The 25,935-nt window shown below is 44.7% G+C and overlaps 1 protein-coding gene across 3 annotated transcripts; it reads right to left on the reverse strand.

Moving 5' to 3' along the window:
* Positions 1–932: 932 nt before the first annotated feature.
* Positions 933–25,065, reverse strand: ccser2b (coiled-coil serine-rich protein 2b). Of its 3 annotated transcripts, XM_062414228.1 has the most exons (16): positions 24,562–25,065; positions 14,297–15,574; positions 13,643–13,810; positions 13,327–13,503; positions 13,189–13,253; positions 12,149–12,316; positions 10,095–10,185; positions 9,666–9,747; positions 9,436–9,531; positions 9,212–9,308; positions 8,843–8,926; positions 8,429–8,515; positions 8,135–8,260; positions 7,476–7,581; positions 6,656–6,695; positions 3,793–3,973 (listed from the first exon to the last, which is right to left on the reverse strand). In XM_062414228.1, the coding sequence occupies exons 2-16, from the start codon at positions 15,531–15,533 to the stop codon at positions 3,928–3,930; spliced, it is 2,670 nt and encodes an 889-aa protein (XP_062270212.1). In that variant the 5' UTR covers positions 15,534–15,574; positions 24,562–25,065; the 3' UTR covers positions 3,793–3,927. The 3 variants fall into 3 exon arrangements, with proteins under 3 accessions (XP_062270210.1, XP_062270211.1, XP_062270212.1); XM_062414227.1 differs by lacking the exon at positions 6,656–6,695 and having other exon boundaries at positions 3,732–3,973; XM_062414226.1 differs by lacking the exons at positions 6,656–6,695; positions 7,476–7,581 and having other exon boundaries at positions 933–3,973.
* Positions 25,066–25,935: the final 870 nt, after the last annotated feature.

Below are 25,935 nucleotides of genomic sequence, written 5' to 3' on the forward strand. Positions count from 1 at the left end.
TGAAGGTTAAATTAGTGACCTGGTCTGAAGAACTCGACTGTAGTGGAACAACAACTAAGTGAAGTGGGACATTGACTAAGTGTGGTTGAACTGTATCTGATAGTTGAAGAGTAGCTTTGTGCGAACCTGTCTGAGGTGATCTAACGTATTGACTGTCCAAAGAACCCAATGGAAATGAGTGCAAATCATTTATTCCTCTGGTTCTATCTTAAACTGCCCCTACAGAACCGGTCTGAACTGGCTCAGGCAAACAGCCTTGTCCTCCGGTATAAGACCAGTGGTTTGACTGTTGTCCCTCTTCTCTCTGAGATCCTCGTGACTCCCTGTGTTGGTCCTTTCTAAAGACCCTAATTACATACACATGGATAACTGAGCCTCTTGTTTCTCCAGATTTCAATCACACGACTTTACTCGATCATGAATTAATCTCTAAGAAATAACAAAATGTTGAAAACCTGTGATCTCACAAATAATGAAAAGATGATCTGCAAACTAACAAACTGAGTTAAATAAAGAAGAGGAGAAAAGTTTCTTCAGATGAAACTTCACTGAACTTTGAATAAAACTGACATGAGGAGAAATCAACAGTTTGATGAAAGAAGCAACAACGACAAACTGAATCAAGACACAACACACACGTGTATACACACATTTACACAAAAAAATACACACTGTCTGTCTTTGTGTGGGTCATGAAGACAATCTTCAGTCTCCATCAGTGGAGCCATAAAAGTGGAGGCTGTTAAATTTAGTGAGAGATTTAAGAGCAGCTGCTGATGTTTACTGCCGCCATCTTTGTTTGTGTGCCACACACACACACACACACACACACACACACACACACACACACACAGGAATAATGCATTCCCTAGCCCCCCCCCACCGAACTGTTCCAGGGTCAGAGGTCACACAAACATGCGCGTCAGACTCAGTTTTCAAGTAGGGATTATTTTTATTTCAGCCAATGACAGAAGAGAACAATCAACATGAACCAATGAGCTACAGGCAGAGAGCTGTGTCGGCCAATCGTATGTGAGGAGATGGACGTCGTCACACTCAAACCAATGAAACAGCTCCAATGCAGGTTTGAGCCAATGAGAGCAGGGTTCAAAGGTCAGAATATCAACTGATGCAGCATTGACGTCACAAAATGTTTATAAATAAACAACAAAATCTTGTTTTTCTGATTCCAAAATAATTCAGTGGATGTTTTATTTGAATAATTTGTGGTTCAGGACGTTTGACACTTTAACATGAGGCCCAACTTCCTGAAGACAAACGCAGATTCAATCAGATTTCAAAACTCAAAAACAGATACAGAAATAAAAGTTGTTTCATTAAAGTGCATTTTCAGAGCCAGATGCTTCACAAGCTCGAGCTTCAGTGTAAGAACATTATTCATAACAACACGATGTATTCATCACAGCAGTTTGTACAGTCACATAAATTAATGTTGTGCGGTGGCGAGATTGAAAACGCTGGCAAGTTATTACATGAAAATTAAAATGATACAGGAAATGGCAGGAGGTCTGTCAAAATAAAATACCTGTCCTTCAGCCTTTCAAAATAAAAGAGAAGGATAACTGTATAGACATGAAGAGTGAGGACAACACTCTGATAATAAACGTTTCAGTTAAGTTGAGACAGTGAAATACAGAAATATGGACCCTGAAGCAGCTGATGCTAAAAACATCCACAATCATTCACCTGGTTTCACGTGTTTTCACTTCAGGAACAAACCAACATTGACAAAGATTATTAAATGTAATAATTCATTAATATGAGTCACTTTTAAGATGTTTTTGATATTTGGGGAATCACTAGGATTTAGAAACGAGAATGAAACTTGCTTCTGTTTCTACACTTTTCTTTTTTACTGTTGTCAGTGAACACTTCCTGCAGATCCTTCACATTAAAAGTCTTCAGGCAGATGTGTAAATGTGAATATCTTCAGAATGTCGGGAGTTGTGCGACTGTGATTAATTAACAAATGAAAACGGAGAGTTAATAATCATCAGGTGGTCGTTTTCAGACTCTAGAAAACGAGAGACCAGATAACAGAGACTTTTAAGGTGAAAATCTAAATAAAGTTTCACTCGGTTCAGATTAAATAAAACATTAAAAAGATGAAGTGTAAACTACATGATGCTTGAATCTGATTGGACGACGAGCAGCCGGAGGAAGATTAACGTTTATTTCTCTTCATGAACAAATCCTTCGTTAAGACTCAAAGTTTCGTGAGTTTGTTCTGAGGTGAAAGTGAACCTGGTAACACACACACACACACACAGACACACACACACACACGCACAAAATCCCAACACTGCGGCGGTTGCCATGGCTGTCCAACTACATCACCATGGCAACTGGGTTTATCTACAACACTGGAGTGGTACCTGCTGCTCTCAGGTGAGTGTGTGTGTGTGTGTGTGTGTGTGTGTGTGTGTGTGTGTGTGTGTGTCTAGGATGAAGAGGAGGGACACCTCCTTCGTTACAAACTGAGACGATTGATCAGCTGATAATGTTGTTGTTTACATGTTGATACTTTAGTTAATCCTTGTCACGGCGGTCAAGCTCTTCATCATCATCTTCATCATCATCATCATCATCTGGATGAAACGTGAACCTACACTATGTCAGTTATTTGCATAAATGTTCATACGACTGCGTCTCTGCTGTGGCTCAGAGGAACTCGGGCAGGGAGAGTTGAACCTGTTGCATAGTGTCCTGTTTATATAGTTTATAATATCGAAGCAAGCGGAGCTGGAGGGAAAGTCACACGATCACGTGTCGCCAGTCGGAGCGTCTGATTGGTCGCAGGAGAGAAAGTGGAAGCAGTTTGTGTCCCGGTCGTTCAAAGGGACGTAGAACCTTCAGACCGATTCTCCACCAGGGGGCGCAGGAGGACGATCTCTCAACTAACAGGGAACGCTCAGGAGAACGTGGAACCAAACACGAAGCGAGGATCGAACATGTGACACGGACAAAGTCACATGACAAGAAGGTGACAAGGACTTCAGAGAGTTGATGTGAGCAGCAGGTTGGAGGCTGAGCTCGTCCAGTAGGAGGCGCCAACACGTCCCCACAGCGAACCAGGCACCGAGAGACAAAGACACTGGTTCCTAGCACGCAGCGAGTGAAAACAAATCTAATACTAAACGTACAATCACTAAATAACTTAACATTTATCATTTCTGGAAAAACTTCATTTTCCTGAAACCCGAATTAGCTTTAAATCGAATTTAAATAATGGAATAAATGAGACACTTTAGTTTCAAAGTGATTAGCTGTTAGCTGTTAGCCACCAACATTAGCATTAGCAGCCACTTATTCGTGAGAAATGCTTAGCATGCTAGCTACGCCGTCAGTTTGCTAACACCAGATTAAAAAGCTCATTTGGAAATGTTAAACTAAAATCTGTGTTTTCCTATTGATTGTTTAATTTAAAAACTTTAGTCTTTATCTCTTTATTATCTTCACTGAAAAATAAATAAATAATATATGATAAATATATTTTTCATTTTTCAGATTCGCCCCACCTTGTTGGGGGGGGGGGGCGACGCCAGATGAGCGCTCAGTGGCTCTTTGGTTTCGGGAGGCGTGACGAGCCGAAGCTGAAGTCCAGCATTCCGAGCCTAACCCCAGAGGAGGCGTGGCTCTCTGGGTCAAGAAGGGTCGACGGCGGCTTGGACGCCCTGGTCGTGGAGGGGGGGGGCGTGCAGGAGGTCTGAGACAGGAAGAGGCGGAGCTTGGAGGGATGCGGGAGCTTCAGTGATCTGCTGTGGGCTCCTCTGGACTCTTTCATTGAACTTTTCCCATCATCCTCTCTGGTCGTGAAGTCAGTTGCGTTTGGGTCAGATGGCGTCTCATTGCAGGGGCGAGCTGGGGGCGGAGCTTGGGCAGGCAGTGGCGTGGACAATCTGCCCGTCAGTGGTTCCTGGTCGTCCTGGCCGGAGGAGTGAAGTACCTGTGACTGAAACACACAGAAACAGAAGCTGTGAACCTGAACGTGCGTTTCAGTCGCGTTTAGATCTCGTCACACGTGAACAGCACGAAGTGGAACATGTAGAACATGTGGAACATGTGGAACATGTAGAACATGTGGAACATGTGGAACGTTAACACGTCCGTGTTCTTTACACAGCTCAGCCACAGATTCAATGATGTACGGCAACAAGCAGCTGAAAATATAACTACTACTTTATACTATACTGATACTGTGAACCTAACCCTTTTATTCACTTCTGGACGAGTTCACCAACCGAGGCACAAAGAGCTGAACCGGAAGAAGATGAACACAGGATGAAGATGAACACATGATGAAGATGAACACAGGATGAAGACGAACACAGGATGAAGATGAACACAGGATGAAGATGAACACAGGATGAAGATGAACACAGGATGAAGATGAACACAGGATGAAGATGAACACAGGATGAAGATGAACACAGGATGAAGATGAACACAGGATGAAGATGAACACAGGATGAAGATGAACACAGGATGAAGACGAACACAGGATGAAGATGAACACAGGATGAAGATGAACACAGGATGAAGATGAACACAGGATGAACCGATGAACACAGGATGAACCGATGAACACAGGATGAAGACGAACACAGGATGAAGATGAACACAGGATGAAGATGAACACAGGATGAAGATGAACACAGGATGAAGATGAACACAGGATGAAGATGAACACAGGATGAAGATGAACACAGGATGAAGATGAACACAGGATGAAGATGAACACAGGATGAAGATGAACACAGGATGAAGATGAACACAGGATGAACCGATGAACACAGGATGAAGATGAACACAGGATGAAGACGAACACAGGATGAACCGATGAACACAGGATGAAGATGAACACAGGATGAAGACGACACAGGATGAAGATGAACACAGGATGAACCGATGAAGGAGACGGAGGATAAGAGATGTTCGAGTGTTTTAACGGTTTGATTCCAGACGTTCATAAAGTGGACGAGGAGACGCTACGGAGCCTCAGCAGAGATTAAACATATTCAACATATCAACTCTCCAACCAGGAACAAGCTGAACTTAAATGTTATAAATGTTCAAATCAATTCAGACTCAGAGGAAAATGGATTCATGTCTTCAGACCTGCAGCTGCTGAAATGATTAGATTATCGACAGCGTCCCCAGACTGAACCATCCATGATTCGCTTTACTAGTCAAATAAAATCTCTTTTCATAAGATGCGTCATCATTTTCAAAACTTCACAACTTTTCATATTCGCTCAATAATCAAATAATCTTTCACTTTTCAAAAACACAAACTTTCCACAGAGTTTCTGACTCAAAACTAAACTATAACTAAACTAAGACACCATCACTCTTCAAGAGCTTCAATTTCTATTTGTGATCTTTTATAAAATGTCTTCAAATCCCAAAAATATCACTTTCAAGTTTCTCTGTTTATAAAACCCTCATCAGTTCTCGTCTCTGTTTCCAAAGCCCTTGCTTCCAAACAATCTCATCACTTTTTACATTTTTTATTTCACCTTGAAAATCTATCTAATTTTGTTTTTTGATGCTCAGCTTCCACGTTTTTCAATGAAACTGGTGAATGAAGCCGAACATCTTCAAACATCCTCTAAGTTTTTTAATTTCACTTTTACTTTTTACTGATTATTGCTTATACAAGTAATTACTTGGGATTATTTTCTATTTGTCTTTATTAATAGATACATATTCTGTCTGAATGTGAGACGACAAACTGATGTGAGGTTTTCTTCGTTTGCATTAATATAACATAATATAACTACATTTTAAGTCAGTGCCATTAGTGAAACACTGAAGGTTCAGTCAAACATGAAGCAATACTGCCCCCTGGTGGTCATTAGAGGCACTGCGGCCTGCCCGACTGGACATTTCCCATTTTCAAAATGTGTCAGTGTCCATCCCCCATAAATAATGGATTACAGGATGGATTGATAAGGGATGGAGGAACACACACACACACACACACACACCCACACCCACACCCACACCCACACCCACACACACACCCACACACACACACACACACACACACACACACACACACGATCCATCCATACCCACTCTCCTGCCCCCGGAGGCTCGTTAGATGAATGTCACTTCAGGCTGCATCATCAATTAGCTCAATTATTCAAATTAAAATGATAAAAGAGGAGAACAAAGGTGAACTGTTCGTTTGGAGCTGACAGGAGAAGAAGAGACATCTCACGGTGCAGTGAACATCCTCCTCCTCCTCTTTATTCTTATTATAAATACATTAAAGATGAATTTGTATCTGACAAAGTGAAATAAAACTAATTAAAATGATAAGTGAAACTCTGAGAAGTTCCTACATTTAAATGTTTGATCTGATAATAAAAAGTGACTCTGATGCTTTTGAACAAAAGGTTACAACCAAATGTGTTGCTGCTCTTTTAGACCCAACAAAGACACAAACGCACACACAACGTGAGGCTGTTACTCCCTCTAGTGGCCGAGCATAAACGACTACACCTGTAAGGGTTCAGTTACATCTGTATTGAAACGAGAACTGAGGGTTTTTTTGTCTGATGGTTTTGACAGGACGAGGAGGAAGAGGAGGAGAAGATGGAGGAAGATAAAAAAGTCTCTACTGTACCAGGCTGTGTCACTGAAGTAAAGCACTAGTTTTTCCACTTCTTTGTCGAGGGCGGAGACGAGGACACAGAGGACAGAGGACAGAGGGACGAAGGTTAGAGGAGGAAACACACCTGAAGAAAAACAACACTCTCAAACACACTCAGACTGTCCTCAGATCAGCTCAAGGGTTTCAAATGAAAAGGTCGAAGGACAGAAGCCGGAAAGGATGGATTTATAAACTGAAAGGATAAAAAAGTGGAAACCCATTTAAAACAATACGTCCAAAAAAAGAAAAAGAAGAGGAAGAGGAAGAATGTGAGAAATGAAGAAAAGTTGAGTTTTAATTAAAATAACAGAAAGTTGAAGTGAACAGACAGAATCTGAAATCACAGAAACTTTTTATCTCCACTTCTGATTCTGTGCCGTCGAGTTTCAGCCGAGTCGTTTAGAGAATAAATACAAATCTGATTTAACGTCATGACCTCTGACCTTTCACCTCAATGTTCAAGCATCTTCCTCACGACTCTTTCAGACCTCGTTTGTTTCAGAGCTTCAGACTCTTCAGCTCAGACTGAACCTAAACATCATATCATCATGCGTGTGTGTGTGTGTATATATATATACATACATACACACACACACACAAACACACGTTATTTACATTGAATACAATTTCAAACTTTTTTAAATCCTGGATTATTGTGGTTTAAGATAACTCCTGATGTAAAGATGTCAGATTTGAAATCATAAGGAAGATGAGGGGGAGATGAAAAACTGAGATGATGGTTAATCAGGGTCTAAGGAGAAGAGGGGGGGGGGGGGGGGCATATGCAACTCACTTTTTCTAGCGAGGTGGGAGGGGATGCCCGACCTCGGCCTCCCCCTGTAAGGCCTGGAGCGCTGGTACTGCCAGGGAGGAGAGAGGAAAGGAACAGGAGGGAGAGCCTGAGGAGCAGCAGAGAGAAAGAGAGGGAGGCCGGGAGGGAGGGAGAGGGAGGGAGAGACAGAGAGAGGGAGGCAGGGAGGGAGGGAGAGAGAGAGAGAGGAAGGGAGAAAGGGGGGTAGAGGCAGGGAGAGAGGAAGAGAGGGAGGGAGGGAGGGAGAGAGAGAGAGAGGGAGGCAGGGAGGGAGGGAGAGAGAGAGAGAGGAAGGGAGAAAGGGGGGTAGAGGCAGGGAGAGAGGAAGAGAGAGACAGAGAGAGAGAAGAGGCTGCTTCATAACACACGGAGGACAGACGACAGGAGGACGTGGACTTGATTTCTATATTTTTTGGTTTCATTTGTGTTTCAGTCGTTTTTATAACGACATCATATTTTTCATCACATATATGTACCGACATATCTCCATCTGGAAATTTAATCCAATATCGGCTTCCAGAGAAGAATATGAGTCTGACTCTAATGAAGAAGATGGGATTCAAACCTGAGACTCCTGAAAGGAAACCACACCCATCCACACGTTGTTTGTTTTATTAATTTTCATATGTGTGTGTGCTCACCGTGTGCTCTCTCCAGGGCGTCTGCGAGGCCACGCTCTCTCTCTCCGTCCTGCTCGTCTGTGTGTGTCCATCCCTCGTTCCTGTCATCTCCTGACAACGACACCTGGCAGTCGCTGAGGGAACAGTCTACACACACACACAGATTTATTAAAGATGATTTTTATATTTCTTGCTTGGATTCTGTTAAATGTTTCATCAGTAGAAACACATTAACTCCACATGAATGTAACGTTATTAACTTGAAGTCGACAGGTCGAGGATGATGTTAGCATGCTAGCATAGAAAGACACACACCAGCTGCAGTGTGAGCTGAGCGATGGTTTGGTCCCGACTCCTCAGCTCCTCCCTGAGCTGCTGCACCTCCTGCAGGAGAGCCTGCACCTACACACACACAAAACACACATGGGCTGTGGAAAGGCATTCTGGGAGATGTAGTTTTGACAGCTGTGGTATAAGTGAGCGAGGCTGTTTGAATGAGAAGAGTTCATATCCCCTCGGGTGAAGGTCACCACCTTCTCAAACTTAAAAGTTCACGAGTTGCGTTCAACATTAACAGAATTAATGGTTTGTTGAATAGAAAGTGAAGATATTGCAGTTTTTACAGTTTTATAACATCAAATTGGAACAGTGTCCACATCGCTCTGTCATCGTGTCTTTAAGCTCTAACCCTAACTGACTGCTAGCTAAAAAGTGAAGCTTGAAACTGACCTGAGTGTCAGAGCTGAGAGGTGATTGGTTGGTCTCAGGACTCAGAGTGTCAGTGGTCAGAGTGTCTTCGTCCACATCGTCCTCCTGAAGACAGAGTTACACAACAAGTCAGAACAAACCTGCTCCTTTCATTCACACAAACATGATGAAACATTTTAAATATTCTGCGACTTTGGAGAAAGACTTGTGAAAAAACTATTCTCAAAAAGTCGATGAAAAGACGAGAATAAGAGTTTCGAGTTTAAAATGTTTCATTTGGATCAAAATCTTGAAACTTCTCGAGCAGCTTCATGACTCAAATGTATAAAGGGATCCCGGTTGAATCTGTGCATGTTGTGATATGTGGATATCTCCATCACTGTCTCTGACCTGCAGCAGGAACACCTGCAGCTTCTCCAGCTGTGACCTCAGTGCAGAGCAGTCGTCAGCCAGGTCGTCCACATCCACACCACCAGCTCCCAGAGTCCTGAGAGGGAACAGGTCCCACAACCTTAAGTTCAAGCTAAACAGCTTCTTCACTGGTGTCAAGAAGGTTAGAAAAACACGTGCTTTATCATTTTAAATGATGCTGAAGATGTTTTGTGTTGAATCACCTGGAAGGACAGAGGTCAAGAATGAGGTCATCGTCCCTGGTGGCGTCGGTTCTCTTATTCCCAGGATCCTCAGCGAGCTTGTAGCACATGAGGTCACTGACGGGATGATGGGAATCGAGTGAACGTGATGCACAGCGGGAACTTTCAACTTTTAAATACGTCCATGACCTTCTCACACATGTCCACTCTGAAATGAGGCTTTCTGATTGGCTCAACAGGCCCCTCCTCACCTCTCATTGTCATGGACGTCCTGCGTCCCCCAGCAGAGCTGCCTCCTCCTCCACTGAGCCATGTGGGACAGCCCCTCTCCGTCTGCAGGGGACAGATCAGTCACATGATCAGAACTAAGATGATGGACACCACGCCACACATCTGTGAAATGTTCTTAGGTTTATATTAAAGCTTGAAACAGACCATGAAGTTAAACTAGACGTGAATATCTTAGCTCCTAGACAGTTAACTGGACGTACGTCCTCTATTCAACATTGGGCTATTTCAGACTATTATCTACAAACGTCTCCACCAACTAGCATCAGCTAGAATAGAACAGAATAAAACATAGAAACCTGATGTAGCACATTCAGCTGTAGAAGCTGGATCTTGGTCAGTTTGTGATTAATTCACGTGTGGTTCTATTCTTTAACTCTGTGTTAACGCACCGCTGTGGAGGGAGCCATCTTCTGCAAAGTCTTCATCCAGCATGAGATCATCATCCTCCAGGTCACAAGAGTCCAGGGTGTTCAAGACGTCCTGAAGCAGACGGAGACACACAAACACAGGACGATACGTGTCCCATCTTCATTTACAGTTCATGTGCTGATCAGTTATAAATCAAATCTAAACTCAATTCAGAAGTTTCTCCTCAGCTCACAGAGAAAGTTCCTGCGAAAGCGAAGATGAGGATGAAGAGACGAAGAGTTAAACTCCACACGAACAAGTTTGTTTGGATGTTTTCCTGCTTGTGGAGGCTTAGTCACAGAACAGTGACCTGAGAGGAGCCAGACGTTCACCCTGAGCAGCTGCTGCATCTACACACTCACACACACAACCCCACAACCACACACACAGGTTGCTGAGCTCAGTCATCCACATCAACTATAACTCTCTCTCTCTTCTTCTTTAAATCCGTCTCTCCTCTTCCTCCTCTGCTCTTTGACTTCACTCTCAGTTCTGTTTCTAGTTTCTCCTCCTCGCTCTGAACTAATCTCTGCGTCCGTCTCCTATTGAAGCCAAACAAACAACCACTAGGCAGATTTCACACTTGACTTCACGACGGCCTCTAACAAAAATCAAGCTTTCTTAGTTCCGACCATCCTCCTCAAGAAAGAGAAACTCTTCTTGAGTCAGGTGTGTCCTCAGCGTGACAGTGACCCCTACTGGTCTCTTTGTGTGAGATACAATTTTATATGAAAACTGAAGAGCTGCAGAAAAACCGGCTGAACAAATGAAGAGGCTAAACGAGGGAGACGTCAGTGGTGGATCTCATCCCATCGTTCAGGCTCACAGGCTCATTAGACTCAATCACAGCTCATCAACACAGAGGAGGCAGGAGCTCACTAACGAGCCTGATGAGCGGTTTGGAACTGAACTCCATACACAACCACTGATTAGACAGACTGGGGCAGAAAACACCTCAAACACCTTCAACACGCTGCGGACATGAACACTACAACTCCCACAATGCATTTCAGCAACACGCACACATCCCAGCAGGTGAATTATGAGACCAGAGTGAGAACAGGTTTCAAAGCTGCACCTTCAATCTCACATTTAGGTTTATTTTAATTCTAAATTCTCTGACTTACTGTTTACTGAAGTTAAAGTTCTAATAAACTACTGAACATTGAGCTGACACCGGCTCAGTGGGCAGCTGGAATTCACAGCACAGACAGTAGAGGGAGCCAAAGGGCTTCACCAGAGCTAACTGACCTGTCAATCACAAATCTTTACATAAAGAAGTTTTGAAGATGAACAAGCAGGTTTCTGCCTCCTTCTGTTTCCTCAAGGTTTGAAGTTTCTATCAACTCAACTTTAAACTGGACTCGTGGATCTTCTGCTCGGACACAAACTTCTCCATGAAGTTACAAACTGGTTCTTCTCATGTAGTGAATCATGTTGTGTTGATGTGTTCAGTTCCATCAGCAGGTGTGTGTCCTGGGAGAGGCTCCTCACATGGGACTGAGCTTCATTCACTCATCACTAAGTTTGTCTGTAGTTTGACTCTTTGAGTTAAGAACAGAGGAAGTTGCTCTTGATGACATCTGTGAGACAAACTGAGAATATGAGACAAATAACTTGCGATTGATCTGTTTCACGATCCATTCAATCTGCTGGGACCGAACCAGTCTGATTTCCAACACACAACACAGGAGCTGGATCTGATTGGTGGATGCTGAGTGTCACCGTGTGTGAGGATGGGCGGAGCTGGAATATTAAACTCTCTGGTTTCTCTTTGTGTTTTACTTGAACCGAGCCAAAACCAAAGTGATGAAGATGACTCAACTGAGCTGGTTTCAGATACACCTTTAAAATGGACTAAAAACTGTCCTCAGATCAGTTCACTACTGTGACTCAGTTCTCTGACACACACACACGCACACGCACACGCACACGCACACGCACACGCACACACACGCACACACGCACGCACGCACGCACGCACGCACGCACGCACGCACACGCACACGCGCACACGCACACGCACACGCCTTACGATGCTGTTGGCCTCCGAGCCGAAGCTCCCGATGTGGTGGGTGCTGCTGCAGTTGATGGAAGCGGTGGTGAGGGCGCCCCCTAGGGGCTCCAGACCCTCCTCGTCCCACATGTAGGTGCCCCCCGACCCACAGCTGTCGGAGGGCGACAGATCCAGGGATGAACCTCCCTGCAAAGAGGAGGACATACATTTATTTAAAATCTGTCTCTCATATTTGTATTGTGATCAAAGTAAAAAATATAATCTGATGTTTATCACAATGAATAAAATCACAGCTCTGATTGTTTCTGAAAATTCAATCTCCATATTTCAAGCACCTGAAATTCTTCAGTTTGATTATTAATCAGAATATTTAATGTTTTTATAATTCTGGTTAATTGTACTTTCACCCTCTTAATTATTGAGAAAGATATCCATTTTAGAATTGTATTGGTTTTAATCAATAGATTAATAACCTTTCAAGCACATTAGAGTCAAACTTTTTTTTCTTCAGTTTTAATATTTAAATCTGAGCCTCGTTATTATTCTCCAACTAAAAGCTTATTGTTTATAGAGCAGACATTTTAAATCTTACAGACAACTAACAGTAAGTCATAAACATTAACTCAGTTTAATCATTATTTCATATCAAGCTGTTCAGCCCTGCAGGATCATTTAATATCATTTCAATTATTTAAATTGACTTCAATGATTTAAAACCCTCCTGACAGACGGTATAAACAAAGTCACCTGGAACCTGGATCATAAAACACGCTGCATATTGTTTATCTGCATCATCACTTTGCAACATGATCGTGATTCATGAGGCAACGAGTCTTATTCATTATGACACAAAGTCAAAGTGAGGATTTAGGCTTCATCTGATCCGATTGTATAAATAAACTAATCTCAATAGAGATTACACTAAACCTCGATCTCAAAGAAGAGACAAACTGTGATTGATTGAAGCAACGTGTGAGGAACAGATGATTGTGTTGTTAATGCACCAGAACAGAGTTTTTCTCTCCGATTATGATTATTGATCATTTTGATGGTTGTACCTGCTCGTGATAATCGGGCTGACTCGACCTCCTCCTGCTGGTCAGATGATGCTCCGCTCGATCGCCTGGAGAGAAACAATCTGTAATATTTCATTTCCAGAACCATCCTGACCTGTGTGTCAATCCCACAGCACTCACCACTTAACCTCACAGCGGCCCAGTCCACCCCGTCCTCCAGGAAACACAGACCCACTGCCTTACTGGCGCCGCTACTGGCCGCCTTGTCCTCGTCAAACCTGGCACACGATTGGTCGAGGCCCGAGTCGTCTTCATCGTTTTTGGAGGAAAGGAGCATCAAACCAACTCCTCCATTTCCTGCAGACAAAAGTTGAAGTGATCATTATTTAATGAGCAATAATTATATTGATCTGTGAATATATTAAGACCCCCCCCCCTCCCACACACACACACACACACACAGGAAACCTATCAGTGCGTTTCCCTTCATCTTTACCGAGGTTGTCGAAGTCGTCCATATACTCCTGACTGGTGTCGTTCCTGTCCAGAGAGGAGGCTGAAGACAGAGACATGTCCTCCAGTGTCTCCGCAACAATCGACACCTCTGTCTGGGACATGGGCTCCGTGGACAGTCCCTCCGGCTCCAGAGCCTCTGGGCTTCTTTCTGAGGGCGGGATGGGGGGGGGGGGTGGGATCAGAGATTCGTGAGAAACAGAAACAGAGACAGCAGAGAAGGATCACAAGAAAAATAGATGTTAAAGGAGAAGTTCACCCAGAAATGAAAATTCACTCATCTATGTACAGTGTCTGCTGCTCATTTCAAATGAGGTGCATTAAGGGACCGTCAGAAATGTTGACGTCCACTAGCTTAGCCACTACTGGTGGACTTTCAGATGCTTACGCCTTAAAGTCCATTAGAAGTGGCTAAGCTAGCGGACGTTAAAACTTCTGAAAGTCCCTGAATGCACCTTGGACGAGGCTTTAAACACACCCCTGGAACCTGGAACCCCCCCACCCCACCCCCACACCCACCCATCAGCATAGGGTGAATAGATAATATGGGAAATATGGTTTTAGGGTGGGCTATTAGAAAAGTGATTCACAGAGAAAAACAGTAGGGGGCAGCAGTGGCTGGTACAGAATCTCACACCTGGGCTGTTTCCTGTCGTAGACGCCATCTCCGCTGAGTTCAGACCCAGGTTCACTTCCTGTTCACCTCCCGACACGCTGGGCGCGGTCATCCGCAGGGGGCGGGGTTGCTTGATGAGTGACGGGCGTGACAGCTTGTAGCTGATACCGCTGGGCTTGGAGGCGGGGCCGAGGCTGGGTAGGAGGGGTTTCTTTAAGGCAGAGGGGGGTAGGAGGGAGGGGATGCTGACCCCTGACCTCAGGGGAACTTTGACCCCTCCCCCTCTTCCCTCTGGAGTGTGGCAAATAACAGGTAACTTTACCAAACTGCCTCTAGGTGGACCCAGAGAGGAGGTTGATTCTCTGAGGCCACGCTCAGCAGCTCTCTTATTGGAGTAGGAAGGGATGAGTAAGGGGGAGGGCTGCTGTCGGACCTGGGTGAGGCTACGTGATCGGTCTTCTTCAGTCAGCTGGACCGGCGCGGCGGAGCCGAGGCTGTCGCTGGAGTGTGAGCGGCTGGCTGCCGGTTTCTTCAGGAAGGGGGAACCTGATCGAGGACCGGGACCAGAACCAGGACGAGCAAAACTGTGAGGCTGCCTCAGGGAACCATTGGATACAGTCCGCGGTCGAGATCCAGCGAGACCAGTTGGAGCCCGTTTTGTCCCGTTGGTCCTGGACGTGGTCTGACCCGGTTTGGAACCCGGGGAGCCGAGTTTAGAAACAGGAACTGTTCTCGGGCTGGACTGTGGTGACGGAGACGATGATGATGTCACGGGCGGACTATAACCACGAACTTTTCCTGCCAATGATGTGGTCGACTTTTTGGCTTCTCGCCCCCCCGCTGCCGATCCCTGTCGTTGGTTATAATACTGATGGATGTGGTTGCCGGGGAGAACATTCCCGCCTGTTGCTCTTTTCCACTCGCGCTCTGCGTCGGGGCCATCTTCTGTCCTACTGTTCTCCTTCTTCCAGTTCATGGAAATCGAAGTCGGCACTCTGATGAATCCATTCTTCTTGACAGCAGAGGGGGGCGCTGTTACGCTACCGTTGACCCCCATCGGGCCAGGATGATGGTAGAACCCGTTGGTGAGGAGGCTGCTGGTCGCAGCGGCGCTGATGACGGTGCCGGCGGTCGGAGTTGAAATCTGAGCACCATTGGAGGCTGCGATGGATTTGGGCTGCGAACCAAACTTGGGCAGCCTAGAAACCATGGTGGGCATGGCAGGAGTGTGGACAAGACAAGAGGGAGGGGCTGACATCAGACCCCGCCCACTTCACCATGGAGAAAGAGCCAGTGGAGCTGCAGTGGGCGGAGAAAAGAGAGAATCTGTTAATCAGGGAAAGAACTTCAAACTCCTGCTCCGTGTTTTCAAGATGTTGTATTCTTTAAACAGTTTTGTCCTTCGTGAAACTGTGAGGTCAGTTTACACTGGACGATCAAACATTGGGATTCAGATGAAGAAGTTTTCTGATTGAATATTCTGACCTAAACAAAACATGACTAATTATGAATAGTAACATTTGACATGTATGAAACACAACATGTGATTAATTGTTTGTGTTCAAGCTGCTGTGTTCGTTTTAAGAGACGACTCATTATTCTGTTTACAGAAGAAGTTTACAATAGAAGTTAAGTGCTTACATGGATCAATCTGTAAGGGATCAAACATCATAATTAAGATATTGTATAACTCAGAAAATTTGTAGATTGAATATTTTGATGTTTTGACTGAACGATGATTCAACTATCGAAAATGTCACAGTTTCATGTTTATTGTGTTTCCTCTGAAGAAGTGTAAGGGAAACACACACACAGGATAACTATAGTTTAAAAAGGTAATTATAGTTTAGATAATTTCAAGTAGTAAGAAGCTGTGGCTTTTAATTATTTAGTGATAAATAACTGAAACAAGAGTCACTGAGACTGATCTGCTGAGTTTCAACACATTGACACAAACCACACCCGTAATAAAAACAATCAGCTGCAGAACAGAAAGATAGCAATCAGTCAAACGGTTACACACACACACACACACACACAAATACAACGCCTGAAGCAGGCAGAAACAAGGCGGACCTGTTTCAGGTCTCCAGGAGTGTGTGTGTGTGTGTGTGTGTGTGTCTCATTGAAAATCAGACACTTTGCTGAATGAAACAAACGACAGATCCTGTTGTGAGGTTTTCATGCACGTGTACAGACGGAGAAACATCATGAAGGTGTGAGGACATGACTGTCTGCACCCCCCCCCCCCCTCCATGTTAACAAATGGGACACGGACCAAACTGAAAACCCTGGTTTCTGTAAGGTAGGCAGTTGTTATCACACTGATGACTTGTGTAGTTTCTATTTATGTATGGATACATTATTCATAATCCAGATTCTTTAATAAAAATAACTACAAGAGGTATAAATCCACTTTCTCAGTTCTACAATCCAAATTAAAACCAGAACACATCCTTCTCCAGCCCTGCAGTCTGAGCACATGGTGCTGATGTTGGGAAAAGAAAGAAACAGTCATTTGTCCGCCCAAGGCCACCGTACCTCCAGCTACACCGAGCATCACAAGCTTTTCTGGAAGCCTAAATTAAAAGAGCACATGTTCTTATCTCCAGCAGAAGATGACTTGTGATTTCAGTGTGAGAGAAACACAAGAGTCCTGAGTTCTTTTATAAAACCATCACCTGCTCCTCCTAACATGATACATAACCCTGCAGGATAAAGAGCATGAGGTTGATCCCACGTCAGGTGACCACGTGACCCCTGATATTATACATTATATGTTTTCAGCCCCTGATACACAGGATAACCGTCACAAGGTTCCACAGACCGAGCCGCCCTGCAGAGCTCCGGGTTTTCAGCTCGACTCCTGAACTCACTGAGAATTCACAACAATCTGAATCAAACCACATATCATGAAGCGTCTGGTTTTCTTTTCCAGACTCTGCCCTCCGTCTCCTCCCCTCCCCCCTCGTACTGTACATGGCCCACAAACCCAGCAGGTCATCCATGTGCTCATGCTCCATTTCTCTGTTCACTGATCTGAGAGGAATCCACGGCCGACTGCTCGAGAGCCAGAGGAGGCTCAACACTTCAAACCGGGCCACATGTGCAAAGCTCTGGACCATCAGGTTCAATAATTAACACAATCTGCTTGATTATCTTATTAGAAATGTTTATATGGATTATTTTTTTTAAATAACAATTTCATTAGTAATATGCCCTATGAGATCAATTGTGAAATGTGAATATGAGCTATTCATATAAATTTCAATCTACTCTTTACTTTAATGAGGAATTGAAAATAAAACTGTTTATATTTTTCGATTGTCAATTGACGAATCTTTAATGGACTAATCATGTCAGTGCAGATGAGGCCATGTTTATTAACATGGTCCTGTTTGTGTGAGCGTTCCTTCTCAGTGACTCTTTGTCTCCTGACTGATGTTGTCCCTTCACATTCAAACAGCTGATCTCAGGTGAGTCTTTCCACTCGGTGAGGTCACATTTCATCAACGGGCGTCAGGCCGAGAAAAGGTCAAAGGCCGTGACGGATCGGGGACACGCCAGATGCTCAGGACTGACCCGACCGTGTGGACGTCTTTTTCCTCCACTGGCTCGGTTTAATAAAGACAAGCTCTCAGCAGCTGAGAATAAAAAAGCAAGCAACAAGTTCTGCTTCTCCACCAGCGGCCGGATCCTCTTCCCTTATCACTCAGTGATGAATGAATCAACAGCAACCTGAGCTGCTGCTGCTCAGCCTGAAGCAAACAACTGGGGGCGGACGCTGCACAACATTCATCAACACATTTCTATTAACAGCCTAGACAACTAATGTTAATGTTTCTGTTCTTCCACTTATTTGTACTTTCTGATGTCTTGATTATCTGATGATTTGGCTATAAAACCTGAGAGAGGCTGGAATCACAGCATGTCTATTAACCCACAGAGGTGTCCCTCAGGGTTCCATCTTAGATCCTCTCCCTTTCACAGCTCACAATAGTAACTCAACATCAACTACCCTGGACTGTATGTAACAGTTTAAGATTCATACGCTGCATTACATTCAAACACAAAACTTTATGGAAAGATCAGTGATAAACTAAATCATCATTTGTCTACATCATATATTGATTATACGGCTCAGGTGACTCACTGATATTCCCACTAAATAGTATTAAAATACTTTTAAATTAAAAATAGCAAGTATTTCAAGTTATTGCAGTGTTTGATTATTTTTTGACTGTGAGTTGTACACTGCATTAACCTCACCATAGCTCCATTTTGGAAAATCTTTTGATTCAAAATAACTGGAAAAAAAACTTTGCTAATCAATTTCGAATTTTACAAACAGAATATGTATCCTAACATTCTCCACATTTGGCAGAATCATTTGTTTTTTTAATGGAAAACTTATCATTAATTCTCAACTTTTTAGCTTTGTGTAAATTCTAGTTGTGTTTCATTACATCATCTTGTGAAAGTTATATTACATTACATTATTACAGTCAATTAGCTGACGCTTTTGTCCAAAGTGAATTACAATTAGTACACTCAACATTTATGAGGGGCCATTTAGGGGCTCAGTATCTTGCCAAGGACACTTCAGCATGCAGATGGGGAAGAGTGGGGATTGAACCGGCAACCTTCTTGTTGGAGAACGCCCACTCTCCCCCCTAGGCCACACCGCCCATTACTTTCAGTGAGTTTCGTAAAAACAATCAAATCTGAAACCTCCTGAATAAGAAGCTGGAAAACAAACAGTCTGTTGTGTTGTAAGAAATGTGATTGTGTGTTTCTCTCCACTTGTCCTTCGGAGAAACTGAACTCTGAGCAGCTGGTTCAAGGTTTGAAGCTCACATGATGTAACCAATGACTCGTTGACTCTTCTCTGGAGAGATAACTATTGTTTATCTGATTTCTGCTGTGATGACGTTTCACCTGTCAGGTCTGTGGAGGACATTTGATCCGTGGAGAGTGAGCGACATGTTTCCTCTCTCAGCCCGACATGCTCAGTGTCTGAATAACCAGTCAGACAGAAAGAAACAAGCAGAACACAGAGACGCACAACTAACACACCTCCCTCCTCTTCAGAATAAAAGAGCAACAACACTGAAGTCTGGACCTGAAATGTTCTGGAGGCGAAAGTAGCACAGGGTTTTAGATCCTGTGTCAAAGGTCAACAAGTTCAAATAAATAATATATTTTCTAAAAGGGAAGAACAACCAGTGACAGAGTCAGAAAAACAACATGGACACACACACACTCACAGCTTTAGGCCAGATGTGACACACACTACATGAATGCTTTGCCTTGTTGGATATTAAACCAACAAACACACACCCTCTTCACTAACTAACACACACACACACACACAGTGTGGCTGAATAAACCAGCCTCATACATGACTGAGCCTCAGTCTGATGTGCTACAGTCGAGTCTCTGAGAATCTGACTGGTGGAAACACAGGTGGAGTCTCAGGCTCCGCCCACACTGTCACGTAATAGCTTTAAAACTCCTCCCTGCTGCTGTGGTGGCACCGGGTGGAGTTCCCCAGCCTTTGGAGAACTGGTCTCGTTTTAGTTTGAAAGCTGTTCACCTGTGACATGTGTTCTGTATCAGTGTGGGCGGAGCCTCAGGGTCAGAGACTCAACGAACTGATTCCTGAGCCTGGTGTGGAGTTCAGGAACATCTGGACCTTTTCATCGTCTGGTGTCACCAGCTGACACGTCCTGTGTCTGATTCCTCCTCAAAGCATCACGGACACACTGGGTCTCCTCACCTTCAGCCTGGTTCCTCACACACACGATCTGCCACTCAAAACCCACACAGGCAGCCGTTTGAGGGAATTCATGTTTTAAATCAAACTGCGTCTGTGAAGTGTTTTTAAAGAGTTATGACAGAAACAGAGAAGAAAGAACGTCTGAGTCTGAACAAGAAGAAACACAGAGGCCACCATGAGACACCCCCCACCCCCCCTCTCTGCTAGCTGCATAGCAACTTGGCGTGGACAAGATCCCTGTTGTGTTGGAGGCTCTGGACCTTCACTCCCTCCAATAACGCCCCCCCCCCCCCCCTCCTCCAACCACCAACATCGTCATTAATCTGCCACAAAGCAACTCTTTCTCTACAGCCCTGCACCAAACTCCCATAATGCACCACACTGCACCTAGCCCCCCCAACATCACCAGCCCCCCAGGCCGAGGAACCTACTTCTACAATTCCAGCAGCAAACAAGCTACACGTCTGAGTGAGGCGACAAATGAAGCTATTTACAGACAACAAGTCCGGACCTTCTCCTCACATGTTCCTGAAATGTTCCTCATATGTTCTGGATCTTCTCCTGCAGCCTCCTGGTAACATGTGTGTAGCATGTCAGAGTGAGACCATGTGAGGAACCAGCAGGACAATGTGTGGAAGCTTCCCAGAGAGCGAGTGGACGTGTGAACGAGGTTTCTAACACGTGACGTGAAACTAGAAGAACACAAACATCTCAGGATGAAGAAGAGGAGCCGGACACGTAGAAGATGAAGACTGAGGGCCGACCCGGTGTGGATGAGCTGGAAACAACAACACTGATCTTTCTACGGCAGAGTTTATACATCATGTCCCGCCCCTGCTGCTCTACAGGCTCCGCCCCTCGCCTGGATGTTCCCACATGTTCCTGTTTGAACGAGTCGGACCCGACTACCTGCTGCTGCTTCACATGTGGAAACAGTATTTTCAGGACATTTTACAGAACTCATGTCTTAAAACAAGGAGGACGACGGAGGATTTGCATGAACGTATCAATGGGACGTGAAACTTTAAAGATAATAAAGACAGCTGAGCGATACACAAGTGATGATGATTTGATCATAGGGAGGAGACAGACTCCACCCGGTCAGAGACAAAGAGGACGGACAGAGAGATGAGGAGATTCACACAGTATTTCCTGAGAGAGAGAGAGAGAGAGAGATGAGGAGATTCACAGAGTATTTCCTGAGAGAGAGAGAGAGATGAAGAGATTCACAGAGTATTTCCTGAGAGAGAGACAGAGAGAGAGAGAGAGAGAGAGAGAGAGAGAGATTCACAGAGTATTTCCTGAGAGAGAGACAGAGACAGAGAGAGAGAGAGAGAGAGACAGAGAGACATAGAGAGACAGAGACAGAGACAGAGAGAGAGAGGAGACAGAGAGACATAGAGTGAGATGAAGAGATTCACAGAGTATTTCCTGAGAGAGAGCGAGAGAGAGAGAGAGAGAGACAGAGAGACATAGAGAGACAGAGACAGAGAGAGAGAGAGAGAGACAGAGAGACATAGAGAGAGAGAGACAGAGACAGAGAGAGAGAGGAGACAGAGAGACATAGAGTGAGATGAAGAGATTCACAGAGTATTTCCTGAGAGAGAGCGAGAGAGAGAGAGAGAGAGACAGAGAGACATAGAGAGACAGAGACAGAGAGAGAGAGAGAGACAGAGAGACATAGAGAGAGAGAGACAGAGACAGAGACAGAGAGAGAGAGGAGACAGAGAGACATAGAGTGAGATGAAGAGATTCACAGAGTATTTCCTGAGAGAGAGCGAGAGAGAGAGAGAGAGATGCTAATCTACGGAAGCTAACTGATGTATAATGGGCCTATTTGCTGTGGATGTTTGTTGTTCTTCATGAATTGTGACTCGTCCACTCTCACTTGGTACTATTGCTTATTTTATATTGATTCATCTTCTTGTTGCTTTTGTCATTTAAAGGTTTCAACTGAATGTCTCATCTGGACTGAGCAGTGACTCGGAACCTGTTTTTAATGAGTGAAGCTGCTGTTTGAAATGAACCCATCTCTTTGTTAAGCAGCTCAGTGATTGGTTCAATTCAAACTGGGTGTCTCTTCTAACCTGATCAAACAACATCACTCTCACTGACATCCTCCCTTGTGGTTTCATAAAGTGAATCATTGAAATTCCAGACTTCACAGCGAGGACGATCACAGACGTGTTGAAGACGGCCTTCACGTGTACGTCTTTAAAGTTAAGACTCAGAGACACACCCCTCTGCTGAACAGGACTTATCCTGAGAGGGTAAGTGAGGATTCAGATGGAGGAGAGGTGGTTAACGTGGAGGAGGCTGAGAGCTTCTCACTGATGAACGGGGGAGACGAGCATCAGCATCTCGATTATCATCTAACCACATCTGGCTTCCTGTCACATGACTGTTCTCATGAAGTTACTTTCTGACACCTCGCAGACCTTTCACCTCTGTGACGTGAGTTATGACCACAGAACATTCTGGTAATAGTTCCTGTAATAAACTGGTTGTGCTGCCGCTCTGTGGTCTGAGCCTCAGCTTCTGTGCAGAGACAACGTTCAACCTGAAACAGAAAGTGAAATGAATTTACCCTGTGTCCTTCCTGTCCAGACAGATGTTCTCTTCATCTGGTAGAACAGATGGAACGGCTGCTGGTCTCTGTGAGGAGGAACGTTAACTGTTATGGAGCCTGAAGAAACGTGGGATTTAAACTGAAACAGAGGAACTAACATGAATTATTCACAGCCTGGAGGTGAAGCAGAACTCTGCACCGTCACCGTGTTTCCAGGAAGAGACCCGAGGGATCCGTCTATCTCCTGAGGACGGATCTCAGCAGAACACAAACTGAAGAACCACAGTGAGGCAGCTGCTTCTTCACTGTTGGGTTCTCGACATGATTCGGTTCTGTCACAAGCAGATCCTCCAGCCCAGTATTGACTCCAGCAGAAGGACAGAAATAAACAGATACTGATCTGTCACCAGGTTCCTCTGCCCTGACACCGGCTGAGCCTCCGTTCTGCAGCCGGAACCACACACAACAGATCCAGAGAACCACACTAACACACACACAGAACCAACAGATCCACACTAACACACACACACACACACACAGAACCAACAGATCCAGAGAACCACACTAACACACACACAGAACCAACAGATCCAGAGAACCACACACAACAGATCCAGAGAACCACACTAACACACACACAGAACCAACCGATCCAGAGAACCACACTAACACACACACACAGAACCAACAAACTGGAGGAACCACCGGGCTCAGAACCTTCAAACAATTCAACTGACAGAACCTGCAGAACCAAAGTCCATTACAACCAGAGCAAGTTGTGGAAACCACTGTAAATGTCAGAAACAATTAAAACCAGCCGGTTCTAAAGTGGTGCCGAGGTAAGAACCACCCAGCATCCCCTCAGAGAACCGGGTTCTGCTCCTGGCAGTGGTGTTAAGGAGAGGAAAGGAGGAGGTGAAACTAGTGGATCTAAAGAATGTAAACAATGGAGCTGAGGACACGAGGAATGTTCTGCTGTCAAGAGGAACGTCCACAGACGGAGAACCAGTCGTCACATTCCTCACTTTGTCTCCATGACTTCACTCCTCCTCCTCCTCCTCCTCCTCCTCCTCCTCCTCCTCCTCTTCTTCTTCTTCCTCTTCTTCTTCCTCCTCCTCTTCTAACTAAATATGATGTTCTGTCGTTTCAGGAGCTTCTAGTCTATGTTTTTCAGCAGCGACGACTCAACAGCTGGATTTGACCTGAAGCTGTGGGGGTGTGGTCACATGACACGATTCTAAAATAAATAAACAGAAGCTGTTTGTTCTTCCTCTCCAGTGACTGAGCTGAATGTGTGATGACTGTGGGATGGTCACAAGGTGGAGCTGTCAGTGTGATGGAGTTTTAAGTATTGTAATTTAATTTATCTTTAAAGGATAAAATACACAAAGTACTTTTAAAGCAATACAATTAGCTAATCACACAATTAAAAGGAGAGCAGATATCTATGTGTGTAGACTGCCTGGTCTGCTGTGGAGATCTCTGATGAACCTCCAGTGAACGATGGGACCATCCAGACCAGGGCTGGAGGACGTGTGTTACTGGATCAACAGTGAAAACTACACAACATTCAGATGAAGACAACAACCTGTTTGTTTCTGGTCAGTTATTCTTTCTCTGTATGACGTCACCTGACCTGTGTGATGAGACCTGCTGAGTCAGCCTGTGAGTCCTGTGTTCCTCTTGAAGGAGATTCGAACCATCAACCCGAAGAGGAGCTTCAACAGAAGACGTGTGAACCAGAGAGAAACAGTGAAGTCACCATCATGAGCTCAGCAGCAGGATGACGACGTGTGGTTCGCTTCCGGTCAGAACCTCACAGAACCTCCCCCGGTACCCGCTTCTACCCGGTGTGTGTCTGCGTGCGTGTAAGCGGTTCCGTGTGTGTTGATAACGAAGGGGTTGTGTTACCGGCTCGGTTCTCCCGTCCTAACTCACCTGTCGAGTGGAAGCGGAAACGGTGTCACGGTCCATAGGCTCCGGCTGCTCCGGAGGACCTGAGCTCGGTTCAATCCGGAATAAACACGAAGAGTTCCGGTAAATAAAGCGTCGATTCACCGGGAAGGCGGAGGACGTTCAGTGGAAGGACTCGGAGGCGGTGCACCGGGAGGATCACCGGGAGCACGGAGGACCTTCACCGGGAGGAAGGAGGACCTTCAGCGGGAGCACGGAGCACCATCAGCGGGAGCACGGAGGACCATCAGCGGGAGGAGGGAGGACACTCCCCGGGAGCACGGAGGGTTCACCGGGAGGAGGCAGGACACGTACCCGGGGCCGGACGCAGCAGCGGCGGCAGCAGCGTCTCCGCAGAGCCTCGGTCTGATCCACGCTACGGGGTCTCCACCGAGTCTGTCACCTGCACGGGCTCACCTTAGAATCCTGCTCGTGCGGAGTCAGCAGAGAACTGTCAAAATAAAAGCCCCGTGTTTATATATGAGTGTGTGTGTGGATGATTCAGCAGCAGCAGAGGAAACACGCACGCACACACGCACGCACACACACAGACACACACACAGGCTCACAGCTGACACTGACGTCACCACCTCCCAATAACCCTTTCGTGACCAAACTCGACAAAATAAAATTTGAAAAAAATTCAGCTAAACTCTAATGAAGCATTTTATTGTGAAATATCCATTAATGCATTTGTTGACCAATGAATTCATGAATCTATAAAATACATAAACAAAAATAGAAAAACAAGAATAGAAACTAAAAACCTGTTATTTGTTAAGTTATTGCTGAATGAATGTGGGTTCCGTTACAGCACTCGTCGTATTAGATGGTCTGATTATATTCCATTTAAAATAGGATCTTTCTGAATGATAAACATTGTTTGGTTTCCTGGAGTCAATTTGACCACAAATAAAACATGTTGCTTTCCTTCATAATATAAATTGTTTTTCTATCCAAATGTTATAAGTAAAAAACTTGTACTTAGAAATAACGTAAATCTCTCAAAGCTGAAAAAGATTGATTTCCAATCTTAGGTGCGTTGGTGAGATTTTACGTTGATATGCATTTCGATATCGTCGCATCGTTGGTATTCTGGATGAATTGTATCGTGTTTTATATAAAGAGCTATTTCCACTAAGACACATTAAGTAGCTGACACGTAAACTTGAGTCAGAATCTTGAGTTGTATAATTTTTCTAGAAATTGAATCGCAGGAGTCAAAATGAGCTCAAAGAGAAACGACCTTAAGAACAAGATGCAGATGTGATGTGAGTGTTTGTCCAGTAGGGGGCAGAGTTCACCTTCTCATGTTCATCCTTTACACTATCAAATAATGATCATCATCATTAGTCGATT

The sequence above is a fragment of the Platichthys flesus genome, chromosome 20 (genome assembly GCF_949316205.1).
Source record: "Platichthys flesus chromosome 20, fPlaFle2.1, whole genome shotgun sequence".
NCBI lineage: Eukaryota > Metazoa > Chordata > Actinopteri > Pleuronectiformes > Pleuronectidae > Platichthys > Platichthys flesus.

Bases quoted from the DNA above. Each gene is read 5' to 3' on its own strand.
- ccser2b (XM_062414226.1), bottom strand. From the start codon at position 15,533: ATGTCAGCCCCTCCCTCTTGTCTTGTCCACACTCCTGCCATGCCCACC. The intron at 13,254-13,326 runs GTGAGTGCTGTG...GTTTCTCTCCAG, and splicing joins GGCCGCTGTGAGGTTAAGTG to GCGATCGAGCGGAGCATCAT. The intron at 10,186-12,148 runs GTAAGGCGTGTG...CGTCTGCTTCAG, and splicing joins GCTCGGAGGCCAACAGCATC to GACGTCTTGAACACCCTGGA.